Source organism: Vombatus ursinus, unplaced genomic scaffold (genome assembly GCF_900497805.2).
Source record: "Vombatus ursinus unplaced genomic scaffold, bare-nosed wombat genome assembly UNPS02014830.1, whole genome shotgun sequence".
Lineage (NCBI taxonomy): Eukaryota > Metazoa > Chordata > Mammalia > Diprotodontia > Vombatidae > Vombatus > Vombatus ursinus.
In genome coordinates this window covers 19,761,257-19,775,685 of record NW_020954608.1, presented here as the reverse complement: position 1 = coordinate 19,775,685, position 14,429 = coordinate 19,761,257, and the positions used below count along the sequence as shown (strand labels likewise).

The 14,429-nt window shown below is 32.8% G+C and overlaps 1 protein-coding gene across 2 annotated transcripts in view; it reads left to right on the top strand.

The window, feature by feature from the left end:
- HGF (hepatocyte growth factor) overlaps positions 1–14,429 on the top strand; it is a 100,608-nt gene that overhangs the window by 59,836 nt on the left and 26,343 nt on the right. For both annotated transcript variants that reach the window (XM_027838574.1, XM_027838573.1), the window contains exons 8-9: positions 5,975–6,149; positions 10,767–10,894. In XM_027838574.1, the coding sequence (XP_027694375.1) occupies positions 5,975–6,149; positions 10,767–10,894 (303 nt within the window). The remainder of the gene's footprint in view (positions 1–5,974; positions 6,150–10,766; positions 10,895–14,429) is intronic.

Sequence of the window (14,429 nt, the reverse complement as noted above, 5' to 3'; positions counted from 1 at the left end):
TTCTTTTTGCACCAAGCCTCTGGGATATAGTTGGCAGCTTGAGTTAAGAAAGTAGAATAGGTCTATTTTTTTTTATACTTCAGGAAGAATTAATTCTATTTTAATAACAAACAATATATTAGCAGCAGCCACATGCTCCCCTTCAATGGTCAGTAGGCTGATCACTCATTATCATTGTGATTAATTGATATTTTTTGGATACTTTTTTGAAGGTTCTGTACAGGGGTATGGTGATAAATTTTTAACAATTAACTCTCTAGAAACAACAACAACAAATTATGTGTGTATATATATGAAAAGTATTCATATATTCACACACATACATATGTGTAAGGCATTAAATACAGTTTAATCTAGAATATTAGGATTTTCTCTATCATTTTCTTAAGTCTAGGCAATCAACAAAATAATAAATCCTGATTCATAGCATTTGCCAGTTTCTGAGTAGTAAATGCTCATGCTAAAAATTTAATAATCAGTTATCTTAAGCTGGCTCCAGCACACTGTTTGGAAAACCTTCATTGTTAGAAAAACCATTTTAATAGCCATTTATTTCTCTTACAAATAAATTAATTCTCAGCTATACTACTTTCCATATAAATGAACAATAGAATTATGTGTTTTGGGGCATTTAATTACGAGTGTCATTCTGAGGAACTGAGAACCAAAAAGCACATATATAAGTCAATCAATTTCAGAAGATGTTTTTGTTTTGTTTTACATAAGGAGAGAATCTGGCTTAAATACTAATGGCTTGTGGGTTTAATCAGGGAGAAGTAGTTTTACTGAACTAACCACAGAAATAAGTAAAACTCTCTAGTGGCTAAAAATTACAATTTTTTGAGATAAGGATGCTTATATCAATTGTCAGTTGGAAAACACTGTTAAATATTTTAGTTAACTTTATGCTCTGATGAAGCCCAATAAGACACTGATATTTACTCCTAGAAAATGTGTATCATTATATTTTAGTCATGTTTGTGCTCTTCTAAATATTTGGAATCCAAAGAGTTTTTATAAACTTTTCTCTTCCCCACCTCTTCCACTGGCAAGAAACTGTTGAGTAATTGGAAATATGAGGGTAGTTTTGTTTTTTTGTGTGGTTTGGAGATTTTTTTGTTTTTGTTTTTATATTTTTGTTATTTTTCCCCCTGAAGGATTCAGTGGCTATCTAAACAACCACTGTGAAAAGTTTAAGAAAAACACACATGCTGAAAAGAAGCAATTAAGTCAAAAGAAAGTGAAGTAAATGACCCAAATTATTATCTCATCAAGATTCCCGAAACATTTAAAACACACACACACATATGTATGTGTATTTCATGATTTAAATCTGCCCTGGATCATCTCAATGCCATAATTAGCATCTAGTTTTCATTCCCTAGTGCTTGGTATCGACCTTGTCAGCATTTTGCAGGTTATATATTTAACATGCACGGGTAAATCACCTCACTCTGGGGCACCTTCTTCAACTTTTTTTTATATGAATGGTTTGTTCTTCAACTTAAGATTTGAGTAACATATTAGGTCCTTTTTAACCTATGTCTACGTCAAAAAAAGAATCATTATAATTAAGATATGGAAAATGTCACCCAACATTAATATTCAAATTCTCTGATTTCTCTTCATACAGCTTCATGTGTTAGTGAGTAACAATTTCTTCTCTCAATGTATCTTTACTAACCAGACATGAATATGATAGAGAAAATTTTTCATGATTTTTTTTTAACTACATCCCTTTGGATAATAATAATATGCCATTTTCAGAGGCAGTGGGATAGAGTGGATAGGTCAGGAGTACCTGGGATCAGGTCCTGCTTTGCCACGTACTGGCTGTGTAGAATCTTTCAAGTTATTTAATCTTTCAGTGGTCTACCAATATTCTAAGATTATATGTTACATAAAACATGATAACCTTCATTGGTAGAGGGAATTTCCTATTCCCTCTACCAATGAAATCACAGGTCTGGTCTGAAATCATTAAAATATAAAATTATTCTGAATATCCAACATTAGTCAGGTTGGTAAATAAACATTTATTAAGTGCTTAATGTGTGCCAGACACTCTACTAAGCACTGGAGATTCAAAGACAAAACCTGCTCTCCAGCCATCCACAGTCTAATGGGGAGAGAATGCATAGAGAACTATATATAAAGAAGATATATACAAGTTAAATACAAAATTGTTAACTGAAGGGAGACACTAAAAATAAAAGGGAAGGGGAAATAGAAGCTGGGGCTTGAAGGAAGTCAAGAAAGCCAGGTGATGGAGATAAGAAGGACAAACATCCCAGGTTTAGGGGGGCAACCTGTGAAAATAGATTTCTTGTTCAAAGAGCAGCAAGGAGGTCATATCACTAAATTGTAGAGTATATATAGGGGAATAATATATAAGAAGACTGGAAAGGCAAGAAGGGGCCAGATGATGAAGGGCTTGAAAAGGCAACCAGAGAAATTTTTAATTGTTCCTAGAGGTGATAGAGAGCCACTGTAAGTCATTGAATAGAGGGTTGATACAGTCAAATCTGTGTTTTAGAAAAATCATTTTGATAGCTGAATGGTGGTTGGACTGGAGTGGGGATAGATTAGAGTCAAAAAGACTCACCAGAATGCTATTGCAATAGTCTAGGTTTGAGGTGATAAGGGACTGCACCAGGGTAGTAGCAGTGTCAGAGGAGAGATGGGGACACATATAAGAAATCTTATGAAGGCAAAATCAATATTTATGGATGCAATACTTTGAATTTGAATGTACATACTGATTTGCCTTTTTGCATCCACTTGAATATTTAAGTAAGATACTCTATATATGCAGAAGGAGAACCTTTTTTTACTTCCTTTGAGATTTGGAATCTTGTTCTAAGTTTATAGCCCATGCTCACCACAGAACAACAGTTCTTTTTGCATGGCATTGGGTGGTACCTGGCAAATGTCCCTATTATACATACTAATAGGATGAGTAATGGGAATCCTAAAGAGAGGTTCATAAAACCAGTGAGTAAGTTTCAAGGTAACCCAGGTGAGCATACTCTTTTTGGCTTTTCTCTGCTTACCCTTGCCCCTCACTGAAGGAGTGTGGAGGCAAGACTGAGTTCCCAAATATGCAAGTATGTATATCTGCCTTAGGTGATAAATGTGAAAAAAATGTTGCCATTATAATTTAAAGTAAATTAAATGATGAATTTCAATAGTAATTAATTTTCTTCTTATTCATATCATAATTCATAACAGGAAGTGAAATATTTTCAAATAATCTTGAATGTGTATCTTTTTATGTTCTCAATTTGCGAAGTTCTACCATGTGTTTTCCCTGTTTCATAAACTATAGGATTGTAGGTACATAGATCTACTACCTAGATCTAAAGAACTTAGAAGTCATCTAGTTTGCTTTGTCAATGAGGAAACTGAGGTCTACTGAGATTAAATTACTTGACCAAGATCATACAGGTAGTAAGTGTTAGAGGTGGGACTGTTCATTCCTAAACTCTTTCTGCTGAACCATGCTACCTCTTAATCCATTTATAGTTAATTTAAAACATTAGAAATATAGTTGTCTATAGAGTTATCTTTGAAGCAATACAGATGCTCCAGTTCTCTTGACAATAGTACTAATGAACTTCAAATCATCGCTGATCAACGTCACTGAACTCATGTAACAGCAAACTGACCAGCATCAACATATGGATGTCACTTATACAGATACCAATATTCTTATTCTTCCATTTACTTGTCTTTCATTAGCTGCATTTTAGGATTGGGTTCCATGTACAATCAGCTCTTGATTATCTTATTTGTCAGTTTATGTGGTCACTGTCTCTTTGTCTATAGAGAAGGCTGCAGCCTTCTCTATATTACCTAATCTGTCTCTAATAAATATGCCACTCTGCTATAATGTGGTATGTAGTTAGAAATTGCAAACCAAATTTAGTATCAGACAGAAAACTACATAATGCATTCCACAGTACAATAAAAATGATTTTGTATTTTCAATCAGTTTCAGATCTTTTTTGTTTTAAAGTGAAAGGGATTTTCTTTTTAAAACTTCAGTTACATTCAATCAACAAGCATTTATTAAGCACCTAATACTTATCCAGCACTGTGCTAAATTCTGGGCAAACATAGACAAAAATGAAGCAGTCCATGCCATCAACTAGCTTAATTATTAGAAGAGGCATGCATACAAAGGTGTGTACACACTATAAACAAAATAAAAATCACTGAGTTTTGGGAGGAAGGGCATTAGGAGCTAAGCAAATTCAGAAAGACTTCATATAGATAGCAGTTCTTGAGCTCAGTTTTAAAGGAAACAAAAGTTTCTAAAATGTGGAGGATAGGATAGAGTGCATTCTGGGCATGGAGAATACCCAGTGATGAATATCCAGTGATGATGATGGAGTGTACTATATAAGGAACAATAAATAAGGAGGAAAGTTTGACTGGACCATGGAGTGCAGGATGGGGATACCAAGGCCGGAAGGGTAGATTAGGCCCAGGTTGTGAACTCTTCTGAGAATAAACTTCCAAACTGAAAATTCTCTTCCAACATAGAAATGAAGCAAAATGACAAAGAAGAGTTCTAACCTCTAAATGCTGATGCATAAAATGTTCTGCAATTATGAGTCAATGGACTAATGTTTATTTTAATAGCCTTCTGTGTCACACACAGTGCTACTATGGCTGCAAAGGATGTGAAAACAAAAATAAAACAATTCCTGACCTCAAGGAGCTTACATTATACTTTAAGGATCAGGTGGGGACAAGAGGCCAATAACAAGCCAAATCCATTTCAGTTCTCCATTGCTGAAGACAGATTTGATTTGGCTTTTCTCTGCAATTGTGGTTCAGGATTGAAGAACAGATGTGAAATTCTGATGTAGAACATTCCTATGGGTTCTCTGTTTATCTCTTATCCAGAAGAACCTGGAGAAGCAGAGTTGATTGGGGTATTTAAACCTGCTCCATTAAGTTTGACTTGAATCCCTGCATTCAACATGTAATATTTGTTGCCTGGCATTCATAAAGGAAAACATGTCAGAATTAGGGAAAATGCATGTATATATATATATATATATATATATATATATATATATATATACACACACATAGGTAGTTGTAGAACAAAAAATGATAAATCGCCTAGAGTAGACAGACTTAAGAAGAGTCCATAAATAATAATTTGGAAAAGTTTCAAATATAGTTCTTCTATACTTTTTGATCATATTTTCAAAGTGGTAGACAGATATTTATTTTTTTGTGAACTGAATCAGTGTAATGGCAAAAATGAAGATCATAAATTCTAGTAGAAACTGAATTTTGCTCATTTTTATTCTGTTAGTGAGTTTCATAACCATCAAGAAAAGTGGTAAGTACTATAGAAGATCTTACAAGGAGACTGAAGAAATTAATGTTAGCTGATACAATGGAGTTTAAACATGAATGAAAGGAACATTTAAAGTACTCTACTTAAAACACTAGTAAAAAGTTACATTAGCACTTTGATAAGTATGAATTCCCATGGAGTTTATAGACTGTATTAATTATTTTGTTAAAGGCAAGATCATGGGTAAAACACATTAAAAACTTCATGATTTTAGAGCATCAGAGAAATATAATTTTAATATTGTGAAACTGTCAATCATAGTGGCAATATGTTATACATCTACATATACATACATTTGCACACATATACATATGCATATGTGTGCATATACATATAAATGTATATATACATACACACATATATTTTGCCTTTAGGAAAGTACTCAATTCTTTCCTCTAGGATTTGGATTAATGGGAAAACATGAATGCAGGACACTATCTATAACTGTTATTTGGCATTATGGATCAAGTCAAATACTTAAAGAACTTTCTAAAATGATAAGAATACACCAACAATATGAATGGACTTTGAAAAACCAACCAAAGCTATGATGTGTAACAAGAGTACTTCCCCCCCCCCTTTTATTTTAAATAGCTCATAGTACTATGAATAATAGTGATATTCCTATGGAAACAACCCACTGTGTCAGAGGTCAAGGAGAAGGTTATCGAGGTGCTGTGAATACAATATGGAGTGGAATTCCGTGCCAGCGCTGGGACTCCCAGTATCCTCATCAGCATCATATAACTCCTGAGAACTTCAAGTGCAAGTATGTATAATTTGATGAAAAATATTACTGGCCATGTCAGCTTGTCCATTGAGCAGGAAGAGACAAGGAAGTCAACTTTAACATTTCTAGTCATAACCCTTTTTCCCCCCTGCATGCACATTTTAATAACAATTAAAGGATGGCAAGAATGCTAATTTTTGGTGTTTTCTTGAGTTTGCAAATTAATTTTGGAGGAGAGTAGGTTTTTTTGCCACAAAAGAGACCCTTTTTCAGACATAATTTTGTAGCATGGAAAGCATTTATTGAAAACTATGATAAAAATTAAATATATACAAATATTTAAAGCTCAAATAAATTTCTCAGAGTAAATCCAAATAAGCCATGTTAAATGGGAAACTAAAGTAATTATCTGAATAATTTAAGCCAAAGAAACCTTTTTTTTAGCATTAATTGCTATGATATGGATATAATGTTACATGAAATTAGTTATAGTCTACTTTCCTTTTCTTGTAAGATAGCCCATAATGCCATGTATGTTTAAACTGACCACTCAGTTATTAGAAGATAAAATGATTGCTTTTGAAAATATGACATGTTGATAATATTGTCTTCTCTTTATTAAATATAATACCAGTAAGTAATGTTCTTTGACTTTGTTGTAATTAAATTTTGATTAAGGATACTTTTGATTTTTTCCCCTCAAACTTAAATGTTTTGGACGCATTTTTAATTCTAGTATTTCAAGAAATAGATCTTTGAGCTTAAACTGGTAGGTTTAGGTAACAGATATTGTAAATAATTTAGTCAGTCCAATATCATATATATATATATACCAGATATACATACACACACACACATAGATATGTATATACATATACACACATATATTTATGTATGCACGTATGTATATTTAAAGACAATTTACCTATGTAGACTGCAGAGCTCATACTAAGCTTGTTTTGTTATTGTTAACTTGTTAGTGCCCCACTCCCAATTTTTCCCCCATTCCATGTCTACATAATTAATCATCCATTATAACTGACCATGATGCCATACAATTAGAAGTTAAAATCAAAATGTAAAGACAAAAGATACTTATAAAAAAAGAAGAGGAAAAACACTTAGATTATGCCAGATTAATGTTAGATTATGATGTATATTTAAGAGATTATTGTATAAACTGTGTGATAAAACATGTAACTGACTTTTCCTTCAGAGAAAATAGAATAAGCATATGAACTTAATCCATATATTTCATATCCATGTGAATTATGAAGGTCAAAGTAGTAATTGGGGTCTAAGAAATTCAAGTCAGATTCTTTTCCTTTGAACTATTATTTCATGAAGAATTATTCTTTAATTTACTAAAGACAAATGCAAACAAAAAATCTAAAATAAAGAATGAAAGCCACATTGTCTAGCCCAGGATTTTTGCCATAGAGTATTCATGAGTTCATCTGTTAGTGTGTTGGCCTGGCAGAATGTGGCACATTGCTAAGTTTCTTATTACTTTTGAAATACTTCACATCAAATTTCAGTGCCATTGAAATGCTCTTTCTTTCAGATGCTGAATCTTTTTTTTTAAATGAGAGCTTTGCCAAGATATATTGTTTAATGATGCCGTTTGTGATGAAGTAATATGAATCACATAATTACCTCTTCCTTTTATCCCCACTTCATTAGCAGCTGTAAACAATTCATGTTTCAATAGAGAGGAAAGAATTCAGGAAAAATATTAGGGTGAGCCTAGTCTTCTTTTCTAGCTCAACCCGGATTAATGAGGTGTTTCCGGATTTAGACACTCACCTCAGACACTATACAAAATTTGGCATTGGTAAATATGCAGGGTTACTGTGTACCTCATGCTTTCATTTAGTTATTTTGGGTCAAATTAAAAAAACCATCTTATTTCACCAAATACTTATTTGTTTAAAATTGTAAACTAAGCACATTTTATGTGAAATTTAATATACACATTTCATGCTCACACATAATTTATCAAAATGTAAGTATGTGGTGTCACAGAAAAAAAGACTTTTACTCTTATTAATTTTTTCTTAATAATTGGCTTTTTCATAAGGGCTAGAGCAGCCAAAGGTTTGAGTTTGGTCTCAAATTATGAACACATGCCATTCAATGAGTTTGAAACTTTGGCAATCAATGTTCTTACATCCTTAAATGAAACAGTCTGTGCTAGGACTTAAGGCAGTCAGAGAAATGAAATGAGAGATGTAATAGAAGTGGTTGCCAACCTGAAACTGGGTTGATGATACGGTAGCTTCACTGTCGTATATTTATAGCCAGTTACATGTTCTTTCCTTTAAAAAGTTCTCTATTTCAGGTAGGCTTCTTAGGTATAAATGAGTGATTATGCCACATAAAATCACTTAAGTTTTTAAAAATAATATTTTGCAATAAACTTTGAAGTGCTTCTGAATTATTTTCTTTTGTAATAAGAACACATGAAACCTTATTATAAAATTAGCTTTCACTGACTTATAATGTCTATGAAGGCAAAAAAATAGGGAAAAATTCCCAGAAGTGTACATATTCAAAACCACATTTGGTTTTTGAGCATTTCATTACAAGTTTGAAAGTATTTTTGAAAAATTATCTAAAATTATATTCATCCATTTAGGATTTCAGCATACTTTCTATACTTATTACATTATCTACTTTCCTAGTTAAGTCATTGATAAAATAAAGAGGATAGTATATTCAAAAACATTTTTAAAGTAGCTACCATGTGAGAGGTAACAAGGTAACAGAGGAAACAGTTTTCTAAAGGCATTTGCCAGAATCTGTACAGAGAAGTCTGTAAATAGAACCCAAATATTACAGAAATTCCCTATTGATTATGAGGTTCTCTAGGTGCTCCTGATCACAGATAACCTTTCAGTGATTCATTAGAGCTCTGAAAAACTCTAGTTTCTTATAAATGAGTTCCACAGTCACTTAAATATTAGAAGTATTTAAAATACACAGTCACTTCTATACTAGAAGACAAAACCCAAAGTAGATGAAAATATTGCTCAGCTTATGACAGGCATAAGTAAATGTGTGAGGGTTTATATCTTGAAGAGAATCTAGAAATGGATCATGAGTTGGTCCCATAATTGGGTAGGCAAAAGAGAGGGAGCTGGATTACATTTATGAAACTGTAAGGCATTTTTAATGATGCCAAGCTCCTCTTCGCTGTCAAAGCCCATTGTTTAGTTGTAATAATAGGAATAAACATTTTTAAACATCTACTAAGTACCAAGTAATATGAGAAGCACATTTATTAACTTGTATTATCTCATTTGATCCTCAGAACAACCCTGCTAAAGGTATTATGATTCACATTTTACAGTTGAGGAAATTGAGGCAGAAGGAGGTTAGTGACTTGCCCAAGGTTACACAGTTAGTATGTATTTAAGGCCATATTTGAACTTACGTCCTCCTGATTCTGCCTAGTGCTCTATCCATTGTACCACTTAACTGCCTCTAAATGCTAATATCATAGTATATAAATATTGAAAGGGAATGTGAAGGTGATCTAGTTCAATCCTTATCAGACTAAGAATCCCTTTATTCCTACAAATTATAGAAAACCCTAATCTCAGAAGAACAAAAATTGTAGGAACCCCAAAGAGTAATGAAGAGATACATGGTAGACATAAGCAGACATATTACCAATAATGGCTTGTATATAGTATATATATGTATAAAAATGTCATTGAGGATATGTATGACCAGAAAAGGTAGTAGCCCAATCACAAAGTGAGAATTGCAATCAAAAAGCAGATAGTATAAGTTCTATATTGGCTTTCATTAATATTAACAAAAATATGGAAGTCATCCAGCCTACCAGATAGATCCTATGCAGAGCTTTTTTTGGAGTGATATAGAAAAGATTCAATTTTTTGTAAATCCATCAAAATTTAAGTATACACAAGGCACTGGAAATAGAAATAAAACAAAAGACAGCACCTGCCTTCAAGGAGCTTATAGTCTAATGGGAGATTAATACACACACCAAAAATTTAATACAAATTAAACAGTGATAAATGTATAGAAAAAGTCAACAAAGATACATATGGGTTTCAAAAAGAAAGAATTACTTCTAGTTGAGAGAATCTGAAAGACTTCATGGAAGAGGTGGCACATGAACTGGGCTTTGAAGGAAGGGAAGGCTATTGATACAGATATGGAAGGAGTCTCTTCTAGGTATGGGAGGCACTTTGTGAAAATGCACAAAAGTTGAAAAGGGAGAATTATATAAGTCTTATGGTACACTTGTTAAATTTGTTGAGTTATATTTAGATTCCCATTTTAGAACTTTCATAATTTCAAATTTACGGGTTCTACATTCAATTCTGTTCTATATTGTACTGCTTCTTAAAACACGTTTAAGTGAATAACGTGCCTTACCTATCAAATCCATTACCACCATTAACTATCACCCTTCTCAGCTTAACATAAAGTAAATAAAGATATATCTGATACAAAATTGTACTTGTCTTTAAAAATACTTTAAATGATATCTCAGGAATTCTTTATACATGGGATTTCATTTATCCATTACATGCATTCTGTATTTTTAGAAGTATCATAGTATTGATTTCGTGAACATGAAACATCCAATTTACAGTCACATTATTTTTTTTTTCATAGAGACTTAAGAGAAAATTACTGTCGAAATCCAGATGGGGCTGAATCACCCTGGTGTTTTACAACAGATCCAAACATTCGAATTGGTTATTGTTCCCAGATTCCAAAATGTGATGTTTCAAGTCAACAAGGTACAGGATCATTATACATTTTGTACATAACTAAATTAGGTAAGAGTGAATAAATTGAGGACAAGATTGAGGACCGGTGCTTCAGTATTCTATCTATACAAAAAAGTATGTATGTTTATCTATATTTTATATTAGTCTGTCTCATTTATCTATAATCTATCTATTCATCTTTAACTATCTGTCTATTTATCTATAGCATGATACAGTGCTTAGAGAGACAGTTTAGAAGGCAAGATTATTCTAGGTTCAAGTTTCATCCTTGACACATGATGGTAGTATGATCTTAGGCAAGCCTCTTAATATTCTAGACAATTCTCTAAGACTATAATTACAGAGAAGATACCAGTATGCATTGATAGAGGGGTTCCTCCCCTCTAGGGATTTCCCCAAACCAATGAATTCACAGGTACATTCCTCATTCCTATCTATCTACATGCAGAGATTCCCAAAGTGGGCAATATTGCCCTCTGGGGGGCACTGGAACAATCCAGGGAGGTGGTTGTAGCCTCAGGTGCAACTGGGGGTGAATAAAAATAAGGAGGTGGTGGAAGCATGAGGAAAGAAAAGAAGATAAGAGAATTTTGAAAAATCATTAATACATTTCATCTGTTATATAACAGTTAAAGTTGTAGTGATTACATTATTTTCCAAGTAAACACACAAAATGAAAGTTATAACCAATCAGTGGTCAAGTCTGCCAACAGGTCTTAACAAGCAAGTGTTGGCAAGTGAGCACATTGTTGGGAAGTCCAGCATACATTGGCAGGAATATGTGTTTAATGACTTCTTTACAACATGATATATGTGGTTACATGATGCAATATTATGTCATCAAAATTTCAATGTAGGAAAAAACCCACAAATTTACAATAAATTATTAAATTTAAGGTGCATCATTTAAAAAAAATATTTTTTGAAATGACACAAATTTCTAAAAGTCCATTAAAAGGTTAATGAAAGTAGATTTCCAGGTGGATGCTGAGTAATTTTTTTTTGAAAAGGGAGTGATAGGCCAAATGAATTTGGGAACCTCTTTCTATAGTATGTGTGCATGTAATATACACATACATATGTATTTGCAAGGATAAACAGATGTATATTTCTGTCTATAGATAGCTATGTAGATAGGCAAGTATGATATTGCATAATCATGTCTGAATTGTCTAGGATATAGCCAAGATCATTCTATGGAATTTACCTCAGTGCTTTCTATACTTTCTATACTTGCATTTGTATTAGGCTTCTTAAAGGCACATGTTCAATATATTTAATTCAATATGACCAATATATCTCTTAAGCCTTTATTTATTCCCAGTGCTAGCCACTGGGAATACAGAGAGAAGAATGACAGTTATTGCTCTTATCAACTGTCCTTCCATCTTCCAGTGCCATCTTCCCAGTGTCACTGCTCATTAGCAGCTGTGAAAGGAGGAGTTGGGGATGGGAAAGCAGTTGAATCCCCAGTCAGTTTTACTGTTCATTAGAGTAATGGTCAGAACAAGAAGTTGAAACCAATTATTAAAAGGAGGTTTGGTAACATCTGTGTTTTCTACTTGTCTGTGTTATTCACATAGATTCGTTTTGAAAGAGGGGCCAATAGGGTGAAATTAGTATTATTCCTGTATGAGCCTTGGGTTTGTATTATTAAGCTGTTTTAAGGCACATATGTAGTGTATTCAATTCAATTTGACCAAGATTGATTAAGCCTTACTGTTCTCAAGGCATTGTTCTAGGCACTAAGAATATAAAGAGAAGAATGTCACTACTTTCAGGGAGCTTACAGTGTAATGAGATGGGCATGGGGGATAGGAACTGATGCTCATGAATACATAGCTATAAGGAAGAATGGGATGAGGGCCAATAAGAGCCATGAAAAATTCTGTAAGAGATCTGCTGAGGCAGAGTTCACTCTCACTTGGTGGATAGGGAAGGCTTTCTGACAGAAGTGGATTCTGAATTGGATATTGAAGAAGGAAAGAATTTTAACAGAGATAGAAGTCTGGGAGTAGAGAAGAAGTCTCAGTTATGCATGAACAGTGATATGAGCAAAGTCTCAGTCATTGAAGGGTTTTTAATAGCTCTAAAATTATAATAGAAGTGCATATTCAAGACTGATTACTCAGGTAGTGATGGACTGCAGACGAGATAGGATGGAAACAAGACCAATTAGAAAGCAATTGTAATAATCAAGGTGAGCAAGGAGGAGGACCTGAGGTAGCATGGATGATTGAGTGGATGGGCTAAGGAAGAAAGGAAAGCAAAAGGTGATTTAGAGGTTATCGGTCAGAGATAACTGAGAGACTGAGAGGCATGTGGTATCATTAAATAGAGATGAAGTTAAGAGGAGGGGCAGTTTTTAGCAGGAGGTCATGAGTTAACTTTGGGGCATGTTGAGTTTGATTTTAGGTTAAAGTATTCAACAGGCAATTGGAAATTTGAGTTACTTTCTATCAGCACTCATCTTATATGGTCTAATTTAGATATGGTCTGACTTTGATTTTTTGCTTTTGCTTTGTATCCCCAGTGCTTGGTACAAAGTAAGTACTTAAGAGATGTTTGTTGACTGATTAATTGAATAACTGATTGGAACTCTATGAAGAAGCTGGGGAAGAAAATAGATTTGGAGATTAAGATCTGTATGGAGATGCTAGAGATATACATTTCTCCTCATTATCATAATTAGGATTTACATTTTATTAAAATATAATGAAATTATATTATATTATAAAATATTTTCCCTAAATATTGAAATTCATTGTTTTTGAATTATTTGGGATATCCCCAAATAAGATCTGTACAAAACACTTATTTTTGGCTCAAGAATTGTTTCAACAGTAGCAAAACAGTTTTCTGGTAGGAAAAAAGCATTTTTTTCCAAGTTTCTGTCACATTGATGGGGGATTTTCATAAAAAGTTTCACAAATAACTATCAGTGAGTCAAATCCACACACTTAAGCTGTCTTAAGTAGTCCTGTATAGGGAAAAATAGAGAAGAAAGAAAACTTTGAGGACTAAATACAAAGTTTAGAAATGCTTATTGCTGATAAATATCTGATTATTATCAAAATTCATTTAAATTATATTCATTGAAAATAAACAAGTTGATATCCTTGATTTTTTTTTAATCATAGTATGTTGTAGTATTAGCAGTTCATAGTTTCTGATTCCAAAACACAGGTAATGATAGTTCATTTTCAAATGATAATTGTAAGGGCACTCTAAGATCATCTTAACTCAAGATTACATTTTTTTATATATTCAGTTAGTTTTAATAATATATTTAAGAAACATTTTCAACAATAATGTTGAAAAAAATTTCCAATTATACTTCAATCAAAATGTTTCCTAAAACAGTCATAAATAAAATTTTCTTATATTGAATGTCTAACTAAGCATAACATGTGGGTTGTTAGACGTGGTACAAAGAGATCTACACACAGAAGTTTTTTTTTTGAGTTAATTATCTAAGAAAGGCTTCAAGAAAAACAGAAAAGCATATTAAAATCAATTTGCAGAAAAAAATTCAATAAATACT